Below are 21,117 nucleotides of genomic sequence, written 5' to 3' on the forward strand. Positions count from 1 at the left end.
GTATCCCGCAGTGGTGCCCTGTAGTGGGACCAGTACTATTCAGCATATTCATAAATGGTGTGGAAAAGGGGGTAAACAGTGAGGTGGCAAAATGTGCAGATGGTACAAAACTACTCAAGATAGTTAAGTCCAAAGGAGACTGTGAAGAGTTACAAAGGGATGTCACAAAACTAGGTGATTTAACTACAAAATGGCAAATGAAATTCAGTGTTGATAAAGCAAAGTAATGCACATTGAAAAACAATCCCAACTATGCATATAAAATGATGGGGTCTAAATTTGCTGCTACCACTCAAGAAAGAGATCTTGGAGTCATTGTGGATAGTTCTCTGAAAACATCCACTCAATGTGCAGTGGCAGTCAAAAAAGCTAACAATGTTGAAAATCATTAGGAAAGGGATAGATAATAGGACAGAAAATATCATATTGCCTCTATATAAATCCATGGTGCACCCACATACTGAATACTGTATATAGATCTAGTTGCTTCATCACAAAAAAGATATATTGGAATTAGAAAGGTACAGAAAAAGAAGAACAGGAGTACTTGTGGCACCTTAGAGACTAACAAATTTATTAGAGCATAAGCTTTCGTGGACTACAGCCCACTTCTTCGGATGCAGAAGGTACAGAAAGGGGCAACAAAAATGACTAGGGGTACGTAACAGCTTCCATATGAGGAGAGATTAATAACACTGGGACTTTTCAGCTTGAAAAAGAGACAACAAAGGGGGACTATGGTAGAGGTATATAAAATCATGACTAGTGTGGAAAAAGTAAATAAGGAAGTGTTATTTACTCCTCTTCATAACATAAGAACTAGGGATCACCAAATGAAATTCATAGTTAGCAGGTTTAAAACAAACAAAAGGAAGTATTTCTTCACACAATGTAGTCAACCTGTGGAATTCTTTGCCACAGGATGTTGTGAAGGCCAAGACTGTAACAGAGTTCAAAAAAGAAGAAAGTAACTTCATGGAGGATAGCTCCATCAATGGCTATTAGCCAGGATGGTCAGGAATGGTGTCCCTAGCCTCTGTTTGCCAGAAGCTGGGAATAGGTGATAGGGGCGACCTTTTCTATTCATTCCTTCTGAAGCCCCTGGGGTTAGCCTCTGTCAGAAGACAGGATACTAGGCTAGATGGCCCATTGGTCTGACCCAGTATGGCTGTTTTTATGTACTTTGTGTTGTATGAAGTTTAGGATCGTTGAATGAAGGTGTCTGAAGAATATTTTTTACTGCTGCAGGGTACTTCTAAGATTTCTCTTCTTCTGGGTTCTGATGGAGTATGCACATTGTTTATTGCCCCACCCAAGTAGTCTGACAGCTGTGTAACACCCAATTCCTCCCTCTGAGGAGCCCTACCAAGAGAGATGAGTCAGTTGGGTTTTTTTGTTTTGTTTTGTTGATGGCTAAATTCTAGAAGGAGGGTTGAGTCCCAATTGGCAATGCCTCAAAGAGCAGAATCAAAGACTTGCAGCTGAGCCAAGTTGCTTTTAGACTCTTAAATAGGTTGAGCTGTCCTTATGAAAGCCAGAGAGGAGGCGGGATATTGATTGATTCTTTCTGAGTCAGGGTAGGGAGTTCTAGAACAGAAGACCTGTTGTTTTATGTTGGTTTTTGTTTTTATACTATTGTTCAGAGTTTATGGACTATTGAGATACAGGAAGGGACAAAGGGTCAGATACTTTATTGATTTGTGTCAATCTGGTTGAACACAACTACCAAAAACAACCTAGAAACTGTAAAGAGAGATGGTTTGTATTTTTTAACTTGGATCTTGACCTGTTTCTCCAGCTGTTCAGAACTTTCTCTGCCACAGAAACTTGATCCTTTGTTTCAGCCTTTGTGTTTAGCACATTTGAAAGAATGAAAAAAACTGTTTCAATAAAGTTGGAATGGAAGTGCTTACTTCTGTTACTGGATTCTGTTAATATAAGTGAAATAAATTCATCTATTTTATTCTATATACTCAGAGCAGGAATTCCTGAAACCACACTAAGAATGCTATTAACTCTTTTATAGAAAACATTTTATTGAATAAACCACATTAAGGAAACAATAAAGAAATATGAGTAAAACTATAATTATCTGGATCCCCTTTTGGTAGGAAAGAGACATTAAAGCATTTGATAACTGCATCTTCAGATCAAATTATGCATTCTATGTAAATCTGAGGAACATCCAAAATTCAGATAATCAGTGATTTGGATTCACTAGCATTAAATTTGAAATATAAACACTTCCCAAATACAGACTTTTAACTTTCATATTGTGACGGGTTGGATCACAGAAACCCCCTTGGGAACTGCCAAGTGATGTGCCAAGACTACTTCTGCCCCTGCTTTCCCTACCAGCTCGGGACCCCAGTACCCTGTCTTGCTGAGCCAGACACGCCAGTCTGCTCCAACACAGACCCAGGATCTGAATTACTTACTCCAAAGCTACAGACTTAACTGAAAGCAGCTTACAGAAGTGTTCTTGTCTTTAACACTCAGATGCCCAACTGCCAACGGGGTGTAAACCCATATAAATCCATTTTACCCTGTATAAAGCTTCTATAGGGTAAACTCATAAATTGTTCACCCTCTATAACACTGATAGAGAGATATGAACAGCTGTTTGCCCCGCCACCCCCAGGTATTAACACATACTCTGAGTTAATTAATAAGTAAAAAGTGATTTTATTAAATATAGAAAGTAGGATTTAAGTGGTTTCAAGTAGTAACAGACAGAACAAAGTGAATTATCAAGTAAAATAAACTAGAACACGTAAGTCTATGTCTAAGAAACTTAATACAAATAACACATCACCAATTCCAGTAAGCTTCCTTTTACAGACTAGACTCCTGCTAGTCTGGGTCCAGCAATCACTCACATGCCTGTTGTTACTGTCCTTTGTTCCAGTTTCTTTCAGGTATCTTTGGGGGTGGAGAGGCAGCTATCTCTTTAGCCAGCTGGAGACAAAATGGAGGGGTCTCCCACAGGCTTAAATAGACTTTCTCTTGTGGGTGGAGACTCCCTCCTCTCTCCTATGCAAAGTACATCTCCAAGATGGAGTTCTGGAGTCACCTGGACAAGTCACATGTCCATGCATGACTCACAGTTTTTACAGGCAGAAGCCATTGCCCACATGGTATGCTGAATGTCTCCCGGAAGACTTCTTATGTGGATTGGAGCATTCCAAGATGCATTGTTCCTTAAGTGCTTCTTGATTGGGCACTTAACTTTGTGAATTCTTTTCTCCAGGAACTGACCAAATGCTCTATTGAAGTTATTTAGAAATCAAGCCAGTACACGGCCAATATTCGTAACTTTGAATACAAAAATGATACATGCATACAAATAGGATTAATAGATTCAGTAAATCATAACCTTTACATAGATATGTTACATGGCATATGTAGCACAGAACATATTCCAGTTATGTCATATATAGTCATAAGCATATTTCCACAAAGACTTATGGGGGGGGGCGCTGACACACGTTTCACCTAGGGCTTTGGCAGCCAAATTTCGAAACATTAATCTTTAGGTTGAGCAGGCCCTTAAAACTTCAAAAGCAGATGTGGGGATTTGTTCTCTGGAAGGATTGAAGATGATTCTTGGGGTGGAAACTCTACTGCTTCTCCTACCAGTTTGCCATGTTTGCAGTCGTGCCATCATCATGTCAAGTTAGACAGTAAAGAATTAGGGGCATCTTAACAGAAAGTCATGTTTTCCTTTCTTTGCTTTGTTTCTTACCTTCAGCAATTCAAAATAGTGTGTATGTGTCGAGAGGGGGAGAGGGGAAGGGGGTAGTATTTAGATTGCCCAGTCTTCTTCTATGACAATAAATGTTCCCTCCTTCACCCATCTTCCTTTGTTATAATTTGTACTTGATATAAAATCAAACTTATATTTAGATGATACAAGTCTAGGAAACCCTGCCTTAAATTCTTTATTTAATGCCACTAAACTCCTCATCCAGCGTATGTATTTCACTCTCTCCTATAATTTTCTTGTGGTTTGCATTATCATATCTTACATGTGACATCCGAACTGCTTTATTCATCATCTCAGAGGCCTTCCTTTCCTCATTTCAATCTTATAATTTTGCAAATACATCACTGTTTAAAGGACCAATTATATTGAAAAATATGGACGTCCTGCAGAGATTTCAGAAAGAAGCATGGAACATGCCTATTACAGTTTCAAATTCTAATTTTTGTGAGATTAAATGGTAAAGGTTGTGACTTTGTTTTGAAGAGTAAGACGTCTCCCCCTCACCCCCCAACCTAGATTCATGTAAGGTCTGTGTATGTCTGATTTAAGAATTCAATGCAAGCACCTAAAAAGTTAACACTTTTTAAACACGTCGGCAATCTAAAGATCTACAATATTTTTTTTAATAAAAAGAGAGAGAGAATAAGAGAGAACCAGTTTCAAATAAGTATCCCATTTCCAATAATCTTTTTAGATGTTATTTCTTCCATAGTTGAGAGGATGACCTGTTGTGATTACTATATAGAGAGTAAGTAAAATGCTAAATGTGCCAATATTTAGAAGGCAAAAATACCAGCGGTTTTGTAGTTAATAGTATGCTCTGTGGAAAACCATGTGTTTTTGCATGGTCAAAGAATTATGTTCCCTAAGATTTCTGAGGGTCATAGCAGAACAATGTCAGAATATTCTTTATAGCTAACATATATCGTACTGTAAGCCCAGTACAATTAAAGAAAGTATTGTTTCTTGGAGTGTAGATGCTTCCATCAGACATAAATTCTGGTCTTCAGCAATATGTCTACATCTGGTCAATTTTTCCCTCGACCTGAGCTCATGTTCATAATTTTCTAGATTAAAAATTACCTATTTATTAACCTTGGTGGGTCAGTTTTAGTTTTTGATACTACTTTGCAGCCTACAGTGGAGAAAATAACAAACTCCTTTTCTTTTACACCTTGGTATCCTATTTGTAGCATTCAGCTATATTTATCAGGTCTGCTGAGGTTCACATTGATTCTACTTAGACTCATGCCTGTGTCCCAGGTTTCAGAGGAAATTCAGATTGTTAGGGAATTGATCCACATTATAAAGCAAGGTTCTGATCTTGCAAAGATTTAAGCACAGGCTCAAGTTTTTGTAGGATTGGGCTCTAAGTGTGGTCCACAGGTGATTCAAGCTGTATTACATGATATATTTAAAACTAAATTTAAAAAACACTAAAAAAGCATAATTTACAGAAGAATCCTGCTCTGTAGAACTGGATAACCCACAAGATCTTTTTCCATCTTCGGTGAACATGGCAATGCACAGATGCAAGACATCTGCTATACACTATACCACCAAAGCTGAGTCGAGTGACGTCACAAGAAAGTTATCTTGCCACTGTTATGCCCTCTCACACTGTCACCCAAACAAACCAGGGTTCCATTATGGCAAATGAGTAGAGAACAACCCTGTAGCCTGTGCGCTCCAGCTCACACCAGTTGAGCACTTACTACCCAGTGCATATCAGACCTGGACTATATGATGTTGTCTTAATTGATTCCACACTGGAGTTGGCAGTTCTAGAGATGCAATAATCAAGTGGGGCTACACTTTTGGCCTCAATACCTGTAACTGTGGCACAGATCCTCAAAATATAAAATATCTCCTGCAATGTCAATTCCTTGAGCATGAATGCTCTTCCAGTAACCTGGCAGAGTGAAATGATCAGGCTATTGCATGTGCATGGATGTGGCAGGAAACAGTATGAGGACACAAGAAAATCTTTGCATTCTGCAAAATAACTTTGGAGTTTTTCTGAGCTATTATGGAAAATTACTACAATAACATGGTTTATGTATATAAATAAGTGTGAATACAATAACTCTTTGTTCTTGGTCCTGTGGGATTTTCTATTCATAGACTCATTGACTTTAAGGTCAGAAGGGACTATTATGATCTTCTAGTCTGACCTCCTGCACAACGTAGGCCACAGAATCTCACCCACCTACTCCTGTAACAAACCCCTGACCTATGTCTGAACTATTGAAGTCCTCAACTTTAAAGGCTTCAAGGTGCAGAGAATCCTCCAACCCGTGCCCCACACTGCAGAGGAAGGCGAAAAACTCCTTTTAAATCTCCAAATTAAGGTTGTCTTCTGTTATGTTATGATAGCTCTAGCTATTCCAGAAATACCTAGTCCATAGCTGAATGGTTGGAATGCTGCCCCTTAGCATGTGCCACCCCTGGCACCTGCTTCCTCCACTGGTGCCTAGAGCCGGCCCTGGTTTAATAAAAGGAAAAAGGACGTCTTTCACTCACTTCAAGAGGTTAGAATGGAGGTAGAGAACTAAGTGTGAGCAGAGCACTTTGCTCAGCAATATGTCAAAGAAAATAGAGCTTTAACTAACCAATCTGTAATGGGTTGAAAACTGAAAAGGGAGATTCTCTCTATGAAATATACACTATCATCCTATGTATTGGGGGTAGCTGTGTTAGTCTGTATCCACAAAAACAATGAGGAGTCCGGTGGCACCTTAATGACTAACAGATTTATTGGGCATAAGCTTTCGTGAGCACTTAGAGCCACTTTTTGATATTACTCATACCAGTGTAAAATTGGAATAATTCTGTTGATTTAAAGAGAGCAACTCCAGATTTGCACATATGTAAATGACATCAGAATACAGTCCTTTATCTCTTGAAGAAATAATAAATTAATACATGAATAGCCTGAGACAAGGGCTTTAACATATTTCTCTCTTTCCCTATTACAAAAATGGGTTCAATAATAATAGTCACCTTTGTCACAAGGTGGTTGAGCAACATGGATTGTGGATTTTAGCTCTGAGTTAATAGATTGTCATTTGACTGAACTGAATTCTCTGCTCACACTTCTGAGCTCTGATTGGCTGCTTTAAATCCCCCTGCATTTACTGGCTGTATTCATAGTTTGGAAGAATCCTTGATGAAAAAAAACCATGTTAAATAGGTAAAGCACGTTAAAACCCCTTTTCAGCCTAATTCATGGTTTCCTGGTTCAGTAACAGCTAGGTATTAGGTTGTGCCTTTTGTTCTTTAGGAACCTAACCATTTGGTGACAATGAACAAGATTTGATATTGGCTCTAGCACACAGAAATTGCATGATCTCAGTGTGAATGGGTGGGAAAATTACAATGTTGGAAAATATTTCTGGGATAATCTGTTGTGCAACTTTCTTTCAGACTACCTAAAAAACTGAATCACTCTTGGACTTCCAACCCAAACATATATGCTCATCAGTAGAAAGTTGTGTAAATTCAGGTCACATAACTGTTCATTAGCCAGGAAAAAGTAGTTGGAATCTTAATATAGGCTATGCTGGAACATCATGGACAAATATTAAGCTAGCTATTGGTTGAAGACTGAACATATGATTGAGCAGTGCAACTCTGGAAATACCTTCCTCAATCAGATGTATATGGCAATATGTTTACTGCAGCTAGAGGAAGATACATATTGAATTCTGCTGCTTTTTTGTCACACACAGATCTGTCAACAGTAGGAGACAATTGTTTGAGAATCTCCCCAGCAGTAGGATTTTGATGTAGAAGAGAGCTAGTCTTAACTTCCTTTGTCAATCAGTATATGGAGCTAATATTTAGTTATCAGACCTTAAACTGTATTTATGAGAAGAAAAATGTTTAGACTCAACCCTTTTATTATAAATGGTTGACACTTTCTAAACCTATTCCATACATTCCAAGCTAATGCAGTGAAGACAGAAGAGGAGACTTCTATCTTGTGTGATAGCAATAACTACACTGCTGAAGAATGTGTGCTCAGCAAAAACATCTCCCATGATGAATAAACAACTCATGCATGAGCAGTGCTGCCACCAGATCTTCAAGAGTTGTTTATTGCCTAGTATGTTCTTCCCATGATAAAGTTACTGCTCAAATAAATTATAGTTTTGCATAATAACTGACAGTCACATATTAATAAGTGATGTGTCACATGCAGGTGTTTGAATTTTGAATCAATTTTGAGCCTAAATTTAATAACCAAAAAGTGTGCGTGCAAATAGGACGTAAAATTTTTCTGCTAGTTCTGATGGATCAGACCAAATTTACCTAAGGAATTTTCATTACAGGTCCTTGAATATTCTTCTTTACCAAATTGTTATTATTTAGGCTTTTGCCAAAGGCAGAGAAATATTCTTGAGATTTGAAAGGTGACCTTTTATTAAAAAGCTGATATAGATCTTCTTATGATTGTCTTATGGTATAATTTGTGTAAGACCTTTCTATATGGTAGAGCAGCTTCATGACCCTTTGAAAATCTTCTGCATTGTTAGGACACAAGGTGATGAATACAGTCCCCACAGCTTGCAATTTAGAGGAATTAATAATTGCAGTAAACTATCCTTGCTCCTCAGTGACCAAAAACTACTTTGTGATTTCCAAAAATTAAACAAGCTTGCAGGCAGTAGCAGGCTTATGAGCGATAAGTGAAAAAACTTTGATCATATTTGAAAGGAATTGACCTTGATTTGTTTGAGTTCCAAAATTCCAGGTACAGTACATTGTGTTCTTTACCAAAGTAATGTCATTTCCTCTAGATTGCAGTTGAAAAATGTCATTGTGTACCTCCTCCCACCATCCAAAAAGACAGAGACGAACATTAGCTTGGGGGGGGGAACTATCATTCTTATGTACATTTTCTTTCATTATAGTAGCTCATCTACAAATTCTCTTCTCTTGATGTATAGTAAAAACCTGCTGTGGGTTTGTTTGTTTTTTTTAAAAATCTACAGTTGTTCTGATTTCTGTGAGTGCTGCATTTGACTGTTTGTGCTTGCACAGGGTTAGTGAGCGAGAAGCTGAATTGGAAGCAGCTCTAAGGCTGCTGCAACAGTTCTACCTGGATCTGGAAAAGTTCCTTGCCTGGCTTACAGAAGCAGAGACAACTGCCAATGTCCTGCAGGATGCTACACACAAGGAAAGGATACTAGAGGACACGAAAGAGGTTCGGGAGCTCATGAAACAGTGGCAGGTAAGTCAAGTGCTTTAGCTATATAGACCTTCATGGATGCAAGATAATGATTTCTTTGTGCTTGTGCATGCTGTTTAGCTTATTTTAAACTGAAATGAAATTGAAAATAATATTGGTTGTGGTACCAATCTTTAATTGTTGCTTTGAGGAATTCCTTTAAAAATTGGGTGACACACATTCTGATTCTGTTTAACATCCTGGTCTTTCAGTGACTGAGTCATTTAGTCACGGAAGGAGATACTGTGTGTTTTGAAGCACAACTTAAAACAAACAGAAATAAACTTTGCATCAGCACCATAATTAATTTTTCTGCAATATAAAAATCTAAATATCTGTTTCAGCAGAGTCTTAAAGTAAGAGTTATTGACATATGAGTGTTTGTTATGCATTTCTGATATTTATAGCAGTCCTGTATATATCGTGTTTAGTTTATTCTCTGTTGTTTAACTAAATTAGTTTTGCTCCATTACTTTCAAATACTTCAAAAATATTAATCTGGCACTTGGCTGATTTTTGTTAACGTGCTCAGTTGGAATAAAAGAAGATGACCTGTCAAAGTTAATGACCATACAATTTTCAGACAATTGTTTTCCCTAGATAAAAATAAAAATAGCTTTCTCTACCTTTAATGTTAAGAAAGAGAGGATGGCATGTTTTCTTGTGTTTTTTTTTAAGAGTCTTGATAAGAAAAAGGCACTTATATTTGCATTGTGCTCTCAATAGGGATGTGTGTTCACAGATTTGTTAAATTATTGTGATGCATATAAGGCAGAGCTGTATTGTAAAATGTACTTAAAAGTGCTTTAGCTTCACCTTGGTAATAATAAATTCACCCACATCCAAATCTGGAAACTCCAGAGTCTGGAGATGATAATTTTCAAATGTGAATTAATTGAAAATTACAGAGATTGTGTTCCATAAATAACATTAGGTTAGAGATAGTGTTACCTTTTTTCTCAAATGCACTTTATAGTATTTATTCTACTATAACTTGTTTTTCTGTTGTAATGCTAATGCATTATTAATAAACTCCATTACACTGTACTTAAAAAGCCAGCAATGCTGCATTCCTTAGAAATCAAATCTGGACTATTTTTTGCTTGAAAAGTGGATTATGGTTATCCAATGTTTTTATTTAAAAAATACTCAAAATTTTCACCCCTCTGTGTCTGACTTTAGTTGGTATGATCCTTGAGAAGTAGTTATGAATGGGAGATCATGCTGTACTGAATTAGACCATTTATATCCAGTACAGTCCATCTCTTTTCACTCTCAAGTATCTGATTTTTTGGTTGCTACTGGAATTAAAAAGTATTCCAAGTTCTCCTTTTACACTTCTATGTTGTGTGCAGTATTAGCAATAATTTAATTTGGCGTGGTAACTTTTGTATGTCACATGAAAATGGGTCATCCGTCAAAACAGTTCCTTGCATACAGAGGTCTAGTATTTTATTCTTAAATATAATTGAAATTATTAGAAATAGAGTTATATTTGACCAGAAACACCATGTTTTCAGCCTGCATTGCTTTATAAAATTACTGTGGCGGGAGTCATCCTTGGATGAAGAAAGCAGAGCATTTACAATAAAATATGAAAAAGAAAGATTTAAAATTAATTTTAGGCTCAACTTTAGACAACCCACAGAGTAAATGAAATAAAAAATAACTGTACTGTAAGTTAAAATAAATTTTTTAAAAACCTTGGAAGTTGTCTTTTAAAGGAATTGTTGCACTGGCATAAGTCTGAATTTTCTTCAAGGTTTTTGCCATGTTTAAAAAAATGTCTTCACAATATATGAAGGGCAAAATGTGTAGCAGTATCTCTGTTTGCTTCCTTTTCAAGACTCAAACACCATTCTGTTCACTGTTTGATCTTGGCTCTGCAGCAAGAGCAGTGATTCTTACATATTAAAAAGAAACATTAGTATGCAAAGACACAGCAGCAGCTGTTTTATTGTCGCTTACTCCCAACTGATTCATATATATCTGTCCACCCATGGAGCAGTAATTTTTGACTTTCAGTGAAGGCTGATGGGTAGAAGGGGGGAAAATATCTTTTTTTCCCTCTAGCTCTCTGTCAGTCTCTCTGTATATAGCCTGATACTTTTGGCTAGACTATTTGCCTATCACTGTTTATCAGACACTTCATAGCATGTTTAATCCTCCAGAAAAACCTCATAATTCATGAGTGCTGCAAGCACAAGTGGATTAGGAAATGTCTTTCTCTTGAGTGGAATTAATGTGGTTGATGTCGCTATGGAATTTGTTGGAATTTTTTTCCTCCTCATGTAAGGAACGGTACAGGGTGGGAAAGTGCCTGTTATTTCCCATACTGAAATCCAAGGCATTTTCATTGAGGTAAATGAAATTGTGCTGTGTGCTTTAAGGGGAAAAAACCCTTTTTGATAAAGGTGATTAGCATGATTTTGTATTACATGAAATCATCATTGTTATAAGAGCTGCCTATAATTAACTTAAAAGTAGTGCAGCATTGCAAACCAGATGACATGGACTGAGTTTCACTAACTTTTAAGTTCAGGGCTGTGTTTTGAAACAGCTCAAGTGTTTGTTTACTTAATACTGCACTACTTATCATGTGTGAGATTGACCTCAGATTTCTGCTCTAAAGACTGGGAATATTCCTCAAATGATAAAGGTCATTTGTCTAGCAATTAAGCATTAACATGTATGGAACTTATCTGGAGAACAAACTGCTAGCCTTACTCCACTTCTATTTGCTCAATAGCGTATTGCTGATCTCTGGTTATGATGATAGTATTGCTGACAAATCCAAACCATCATCTTAAAAATAATATATGAGCAAGTTAATAAATTATTCTTATTATTTATTGTGGGCCAGCAATGTACCTGTTGCTCTACAAAACAGAAAGGATAGTGACCCTTATTCCCAGGGACTTACAATACAGCAAATAAATGATTATCTATGAACATTATGCATACATGATACATACTGCGACGGTCATGTCATCACTTAATCAGTGTTATTTAATAATGCGATTAGAATTTATACAGGATGTTTTGCGTGTGAAGTAGTTGATAGACATTAACTAATCATCACAAGAACCTGTGATGTTTGCTGGTAAGCATTACTATCGCCATGTGCGAAGAAGCAAGAAGGGAAACTGAGATCAAAGGTGAAGTGACTAACCAAAGGCACATCATGAGTAAGTGTCAGAGCCAATATTACAATGCAGGAACTCCTGCCTATAGCTGAGCAATAAATGTTTTTTCTTATCCCGTGAATAATTTCCATGATTTAAAAAATTTTCACATCTCAAATAGGATGAATAGTCAAAATCCTGGAAATATTCACAAACTGAATGACCCAAAATGAAAAAGAATTGGTTTATTGTAATGTTACATTTTGCTAATTTGGAACATTATTTCAATCTAACCTTTTTTCAGTTTAAATTTATAAATGAAATCCATTTTGAACAGGAAATCCAGAATTTTTCATTGAAAATTGTAAAAACAAAAAGTTTTGACAACTTCAAAACTTTTTTCTCAATTTTTTTGTGAGTTGGGAAACTTTGTCAAACTCGACCTTGTTTCACAAAGTTTCTACTATGATGAATTGGCATTTTTCACTGAAAAACTTTATTAAAAAATTTTCCCGCTAGCTCTACTCCTGACTCCCAATTCAGTGATCATTCTTCCACACTGTCTTCTCTTTAAAAATAATTATATAGATACTAAATATTTATCACTGCCACACACTGATTTAATGGATAGGAAACTTGACTGGATCTGCAAGCTGCCGGACAGTTTTAGGATAAAGGAGGAATTTATACAGGGATAGGCTCTTCTTCCCTGGCATTGCCATTGGACAACTAGAGAGATGCAAGCTAATTGGCTCTTTCCTCCCACAATCATTTCTTTAAAGCTTGGCCTGGGTTTTTTTGTTTTTTTTTCAGGCTCCTTGCCCCATTTTTAGCAGAACACAAACTCCGTCTATCTAGTTATATAGTATAGGAACTGTGTTTTCAGGTTGCTATGTGTCTAAGTGATTGTCTGTTCAAGTAACAAGGCAATAATTTTTCCCATCTGGGCCAAATTGGCTGGGGCATAGTGGGTTTCCCCGCTTCCTCATAGTGTCACGGCGACACAGATGAAATAGATATAGGATTTAGGAATTTTTAACATTAGAAATTGTACAAATGTCAGCTGGTCACAACATGCAGCGGGTGTCCAGTGCTGGTGAATGGCCAAGGAGCCAGTGACTAGTAAATGGAAGACATGGGTTTCCGCTGATGGACCCTATGTCAATGGGCAAAAGGGAGTCTTGAAGTCCATGCAGGACGGGTTTCAGTGCCTTATAAAAGGTGCTTTTTCAATTTGATTTATTTAATGAAAACAATATGTATATATTGCACAACTGTGACCCGTTTTTTTCTTTTTTCTATTTCTTACTCTTCCCCTTTGAGTTATACAACCCAGGGTAGTGTGTGAATGAAAATGGATCTCTTACAAGCAGACGAGGAAAGTTGGAAGCATCTATAGAGCAAAAAATAACTGGGAAAGAGGGAGGAAACACATTATCTTTTCTTGCAATTCCAGTGAAATTCAAGTGCCATCCAGAAGATTGTTTTCTTGAAAACAGAAATAGAGGCCTTAATGTTTGCTATGTGATGTTGTCATGCAGCAACGAAGACAGGCAAAATTTACAGAACAAATCATGGAAGTGTTTTGTTTTTGTTTTGGAGAAAGTTTAAAGTGTTTCAAACAAAGACAATTATTATGGAGTGAGTCTACCATCTGCTGTGACTCTGATCATAACAGTGAACAAGTTTTGGGAAATGATCAAATCAAGATTGTATCCTTAGTTTATTTTAAAGCCCAGTCTATTTAATTAAACTGCATTTGGTGAGGATCATCTCATGTTAATTCTGTAGGGGGATGGTTGCAGCTTACACTCCCCCGCCACACACTAAATTAATTTAAGATGGAACACCTGGGCTAGTATAAAGAATGTTTAAGCAGAGCGGTGCAGAGAAAAGTAATTGCATTTTGCAGAGAATTTCAAAATTTGCTTTCATTCTGATTTGGAATGAAAACCAAACATTTCAAAGTTCTCCATGAAAGGGAAAACCCTGGGGGCCTCAGGCCTTGGGTAATCCTGGGGCTGGGTGCCTCCAGGCTACAGACCCTGGAAGTCCAGCAGTCCCTGACTCCAATGCAATCCACTTAGCTGCCTGGTCCTAAGCCCAGGAATATGGGAGTCCAGGATGCTGAGGAGCTGGGAGCTTGGAAGCTGAGGTTCCCTTTGTTTCTAGGTTCCTGGCTTCCTGTCAGCCTGCCTAGTGAGCTGCAGAGAAACCCAAGAGCTTTGAATCCATGGTTCCCAGAGCTTCCAGGCTCTTGGCTCTCCATTAGCCCATCAGGCAGACTGCTGAGGAGCCAGGTAGGTAAGGTGGGAGGAAACCAGCCACATTTCTGATGGAAGCCTGCCTGTTTTCCATTGGACCTTAGTCTAAATCAAACTATCTCCATAGAATGTTTCAGTTTCCATGAAACAGTGTTCTCTGATGAAAAACTTTCTGTCAGACAATTTCTGGCTAGCTGTATTTTAAGACACATATGATTGAAACCAAAAGCTTGTCAGTTAGAGGCTTTGTGCATAAATCTCCTGCAGCAGGCTACAGGCAATTAAGTTTTAAACATGAGGAGATGAGAATATGCAATAGAACTGAATCTAGATCTAGCTTTTCAGTACACCTTTCCTATGAACTATGTGTCAAAACACTTACAAGACAGCAAGTTAGACATTGGTAGTGTAGTGATCATGCACAGAGAAATATAGTAGCCACTTGCAGCAGGCACTAGTTCATACACCAGTTTGAGCTTCAGGTTTTCCAATGAACTGTTATAGGCAGCATGCTCAAAAACAAGTGGGTGTGAAAAGATGCTAAAAAAAAAAAGTGCCAGACGTTAATGGGATTTAAAGAGTAATGGTGTTTTACTATTCTTTTCCGCTGGAGGTAATTAATTGTAGAATGGAGTAGAAAAGATAGCAAGGGAAACTTCAGCCACATAGTCAAGCTAAAAGAAAAATTAAACAACTAATTAGAAAGGGAACATTGTCCTCAATACTAAGAGTATCTCCTTTACTTTATAGAAAGTGTCATGAGGTTCTAGACAGCCAGAAGAGACAGACAAGTCTGTATTTCAACTTCACTGTGCCAGCCAGTCACAAAGAAGTTAAGGGGGAGTTCACTTCAAGGTAGAGCAGGCAACGTTTGACATCAGGACCACTGATAGGGCAGTTATTCAATAAAGCTTTTCTGCAGCCCCACCAATGAATGCTGCTAAAGGGGAAGTACTGATTTAATGTATATCCTGGCCATAACCACTTCCCAAAAAGTTATGCCCATTTTTAAGCTCCATCGGTCTCCCAGGCTGACTTTTTGCCACTGGGCCTTTGAGGCAGGATTTTGGAACTCAGCCTCAATGAATCAAGACTACAGTATGGGAAACTAAATGTAGGTTTCCAAGCAGTGTTTTTTTCCACTGACTCTCAGAAACTTCCAAGTTTTATCATCATCTTTTTTTAAATCTGTTGAAACAAACTTGCACTACAAAAGATGTATAGTCTGCCCAGAAATAGTGTGTGAGTGTGTGTGTGTGTGTGTATGTATGTGAGAGATTTTAGGAACTGTGAAAATAATGATAGAGGGTGCTAATAAGGATTAATGGGCTATTTCTTCCCTCTTGTAATTCCATTGGCTCACAAAATGAATTTGGCCCATTATAATTTGAGGATATTAAGTAGAAAAATACATCGTTGATAAAGAGTTCATCTTCAGAAATATTGGAAACCCCCTAAATTTAAAGGTCAAGTGTATATTTATTTCTTCCCTTGTTACGAATGGTTTGAGTATATCAAGGGAACATGTCTCTAACCTCTAAGGTTTTGCTATCCATTCTCAAACTCTCAATATTTTTTGAAGCAACTAGGGAAATTAATGTTCCATTGGGTGGATAGGACTTTGTATAACATAAATAATTTGTCTAGGGACTTCACACATTTAAAGGTGTTTCTTTTGATTCTGTTGATCAGAAATCATTAGTTCAGAACTCATGAGTAGAAAATAAGGTTAATATGCCCTCAGCACTCAACAGTTCATTCACTGAGGAGGGAGGGAAGGCAAATGTAACTGCACATTCTGATTTCCTGATGATGTAATTATATTAAATCTGTGCATTATAATGCAATGTTTGTTTCTATGAGCATGTATTTGCATGCATCATTTGTCTGAACTGACAGCTGTGTAATAGTTGAGGTGATTTGCACATTTATAACACTTTCTGGAGAATTTTCATACTATACATAATAGTTACTCCAAGGAGTTATGTAATTATATGTTATGTTTTATTAGCTAATTTAAATACATCATGTGTTCCCTTGAGGCCTAGATTGATACATGGCCGTATGAGGGAGATGAAAATAATGAACTTTACTGTCTGCTTTAGCACTCTTGGTAATATGAAACCTCAGCTATGTTAATTACCCTTGTGATTTGGCTTTGTAGCCATAATTATATGTGACATTGCTTTCCAGTTTATGTAATATTAGACATAATTCAGAAATTGGCATGGATTTATCCAGTTATTATATCAATGTAATTTTTATAAATTAAGCCTGTAGATCAATTTAATTAGATGTTTATATCTCTATAAAATTTAAGAAAGCAAGAATCCATGTGACAACTGTTTATTTAAACGATAACCTGAGCATGCTTCCAGTTTATGAGGTAGCAACTGTGTCCCGGTCAAAATGAACTCTGATGTTGAATGCCGAGGTCCTTATAACACATACATTCTGATACCAAAGGTCCAAGAGTTTCTTAGACAAGGTATGGTTACTCTAAAAGATATATCATTGGGTTAATACTATTGGCCTGAAATGTGTAACAAAATATTTCTCTGACCCCCTACCTTACCTTATTCAGTTATCTTCACTTCCCACCGCACCTGAACAACTTTATACCCACGAGAGTTGAGGATGTGCTTGTACCAAAAATGAGAGTAATGTGCTGTATCTTAAGTTACATTTAAAAATGAATGATAGATGTCCTATGTAATCAACTCAGTGTTAGTTTTAAGTAAAAACACAGGAGGCAGATAACAACTGATGAGTTCGTATCCAAATTTCTTCTCAGACTTGCTTCAGGATGGCACCATGACTTGTGAGAGAAACCAGGTTTCCTGTAGCAGCCTGCTCTCAGTAGCAGAGAGTTTAAATACATCTCTTGTACTTGGTAACATAGCAGCACTTTGAGAGAATAAAGAGTCCTTCCAACTCAGTTTTAAACTTAAAGCAGAATACGTGAATCTTGTCACAAGAATGGCCTTACTTCTGCAAAAGGTGTTTGGGATTGGGTGGTGAACATAGCTGACAGGGAGATAAAAAAAAAGAGGCAGTAAAGTTGATGTTGGATTTATTTGATTTTAATAACAAAAAAAAAAAGATTTTGTAGTAATCATTTGAGGTGTCCCTAACTCTCTCTCCCTGTGTGCTCTGGCTGGCTGATTTATGTAAGCACTATCTAGTTGCTTGCTAATAGCTGGACAGTGAGTAAGTAAATTTCTTTGCTCTGGCTGCTAAAGATTCTCCAACAAATATATATAAGCCTTTATATCTAAAAAATCTTACATTTGTTACCAAATTTGATGTGGCAAATTTGCTTTTTACAGTGAAAAATCACCAATATTGCATCACAAACTCTACCCTACGTTCTGAAGTGGCATAATAATTGTTAGGCCCATCTTGACTGCCTGTGAATTTTAGAACAGTTTGAATATTGAGCTTTACACAGAAATGCTGTTGCAACCTCATATATGATGTGGCAACATATCATCCCATAATGAACGGCTGAATAAGTGAGTCTAAGAGGTATCCTACCTTGGGAAATATTATAAAAAAATATCACTTGGGACTATCTAGTTGAATCTACAGGCAAAGTGTTTGCCCTTCACAGTATTTATATTACTTCTAGGGAAAATTCACCTTTGGCAAGGATTATTTAGTAGTATTCAGATGGGAGTAAACTCCATCATGGTCAGGGAAGTCACCTAACTTTCCCCTCAGTTTCTTGGCAGATTTTAATAAAGAGATCCCAGGACTCCCTGAGATCATTACATCAGTGGGAGGGGATGCAGAGGGTTGAAAGAGAGAGATCAAAGAGGAAAAAAGGAGGAAAGAACTGAAGGGGAGAGGTATTATTAAGTTTTAAAACCTAATGGTAATGACTCCTGAGGATGGACGGTGGTGGAGTTAGCATCTTGGGAAATTGAAAGGAGGAAGTTAAAGGCTGAGAGTGGTAAGAACACGTTTCAGAAATAACTTAAGGATTCTTTCTGGTAGCTCAGAAATAACCATGTCCTTGGCAGATAAACTCCAGCCTTTGGCCTCCAAATTTATGTACCCAGAATATGGTTCTTATTTCTTTAACAGGGATTCCCCTCAAGTTATCATCCAAATAATAATATGCTATGCCTCCATTAGCTGGCTGGGCTGAATCCAGTTTTTTAAATCTTGAGCTCTAAATTGAGAGCATATTGCTAGTATGACACCTTAGGGAAGGCAACACTTGGGAACTGCTAGCATACTCCTGAAGAGAGAACTTAAACTACAATCCTTTTAGTTAGGCCTATAATCCTTACAAACTTCTTATTCCCCTGTCTTCATACAGTACCACTAGTTTGCAGATAGGACAATTTTATAAAAAAAATATACAAAAGGAATGTTTTCTATCAGTGTTTGTATTTTAAGTTGAATGATAGCTGGTCATTGAGTTGGGGGATTGGAAAAGAATTGAGGAGAAGAAAAGGGTTAATTTTGCAGAGTAGTAGCTCAGACAGAATTTTGGCTTCACTAGACGTACTATATACATGAGGTACAGTACAAAAAGCCTTACTCTCAGGTGTAGAGTTCAAGTTCAATGAGTTCACTGTTTTTAAATCGGTTTATAAACATAAACAGATGTTTTAGACAAGTGGCATAAGGGCCCAACAGTCTTTAAAGCAGTTTTAAATGTCATACTTTTCCACTACATTAAGATTAATGTGCTGCTATACGTGACACGATGATAAGGATAGTTATCGTCCTAAAGAGCTGACAGTCTATAATCCTTCAAACATGCACGTGAGTAGACCCACTGAAGTCAATGGGACTGCTCTCATATGTAAAATTAAACCCACACATAAGAGTTTGCAGGGTTAAATCCTAAAGGACAAGCATACAGAAGACAGGACATACTGGTAAATCTAAAAGAAAGACTGATGTAAGAAGTAATTTTAATTACGTTTGTTTTTAATTACTGACTACCACCTGTCCTCTGGATGGGAGTTTTTTAATGATTCTATATAGAGGTGCTGTAGTCGTATTTAAAAGAATGAAAAAATGAATGTTTCACAGCCAGCATGGTGGTCAAGCAACATTCTGAAAGATTGGCATCCTGCAGTTCTTGATTCTGAGCTTATAGGATTTTATTTAGCTTTATCAACAATGGCACTTTCAATGTCATTTCCATATCGCCGTGTGTTTTGGTGTAGGAAAAGGCATGGTGAAGAGGAACGGGGGGGGTTGGTGCTCTGGGGAACGGGAATGAAAGAAAAAGAAGAAAGATGAGAATTAAGAACAGCCGTGCACCACTAAGTTACTGCATGGTGCTGTGTTAGTTATGAGCTGAATATTTCCAGAGAAGTCTAGATGCTCTTTGTCAAGGGTAAATCTGAAGTGCCACAGCTGTTCTTCTTAGATGGATGTCAAAGAGAGAGTAGTAAGAAAATCAGTAGCAGAGTAGGGGAAATGAATACAATGCATACATTAAAAAGCAGTGTGATTGATTAATTTGGAATGATCTTTTTTTAATGAGAAAAAAGTAACAGTGTTAAATGCTGCACAGTTCATGTGTGGAATTTAATGGATTTATGTATGCACTCTGCGCCAAAGTGTCTTGTTTTACAAGTTGTATTGTATTTGTTTTACAATTGCTGTATTTCTGTTAGTAAATACCAACCCTTTCTTACTTTATTTTATTTTTTGATTAATTGATCTGGCACTTATTGAGTGAAATGACAGGAAGCAAATATTCTTAAAGATTCCTGTTATAGAAAAAAAAAGTGACATATTTTACTTCAGAGCAATTGTAATGTAAATAAGTATCATATTTTATTGATAAACAAAACAATAATACATTTTCATGGCAAAATATATAAAGCCTTCTTTCCAGAGTAGAGTGTGTTGAAGAAAAAAAATTATATAGTTATTACTAGAAAAATATGCTAAGTAAATAATAATTAGTAGTGCAGTTTGTGCTATGGACAGCTTAGATATTCCAAGTGGAGTACTGCGTTCGTATCGAACACCTGCTGGCAGTTCCCAGTAAATTTATCACTCTTAAATTGTAAGAAATCCCACACACAAAGGGTGTTGCATATAAAAGAAGAAAGGGAAATTTGTTCATTTGATCTACCATTTAAACATCTTTTTATAGCTAAAATAAAGTTAGAAGGCAGCATTATTTGGCAAGCAAATTCATATTAAGTGCAGTTGCTAGACATATTTGTGTTTTTCATCCTGAGATAAATACTGATTATATTGATGGTACTAGCACAGTGGAATTAGAAGTTGTATGTCAGGTCAAAGAAGAGAAATACATCATTAGAGTGCAGGGCTATTTTCTCCTAAAAACTCACTGACATCACAGTTTGGGTATGTTCCAAGTTTTTAAAATGTTGCTTTTCAGAATCATTTCTTTGAGCTCCAGGAATAAAAATCCACTTAAGCAGAAATAGTTTATTCATGTCTTAAAAGAGGATGACTGCAGCAGAGATAGAGAAGTCACTCCACCTTTTACGTTGGTGCTGGAATTTTAACCAGGGGTTCCAAATGCCAAGCAGGCCCCATGCAACATATTACCACACCTCACCAAGGACATAGCCACTCCTTAAATTTATGTGAAGTGGAGCAGTCAGAAATAAGTCTGTTTTCCGAAAGGTTGAACATTAAGAAAGGAAGTCTTGCTGGTGACCAAATTAAAATATTGTTTTAAAAATAATGGTAGGAATAATGACTATCCTTGACCCAGAT

General features: G+C 37.0%; 1 protein-coding gene across 9 annotated transcripts in view; it reads left to right on the forward strand.

The window, feature by feature from the left end:
- Window positions 1-21,117, forward strand: part of DMD (dystrophin) — a 2,004,766-nt gene that overhangs the window by 1,589,905 nt on the left and 393,744 nt on the right. For all 9 annotated transcript variants that reach the window (XM_054005916.1, XM_054005912.1, XM_054005914.1 and 6 more), the window contains one exon: window positions 8,813-9,002. In XM_054005916.1, the coding sequence (XP_053861891.1) occupies window positions 8,813-9,002 (190 nt within the window). The remainder of the gene's footprint in view (window positions 1-8,812; window positions 9,003-21,117) is intronic.

Source organism: Malaclemys terrapin, chromosome 1 (assembly GCF_027887155.1).
Source record: "Malaclemys terrapin pileata isolate rMalTer1 chromosome 1, rMalTer1.hap1, whole genome shotgun sequence".
Taxonomy (NCBI): Eukaryota; Metazoa; Chordata; order Testudines; family Emydidae; genus Malaclemys; species Malaclemys terrapin.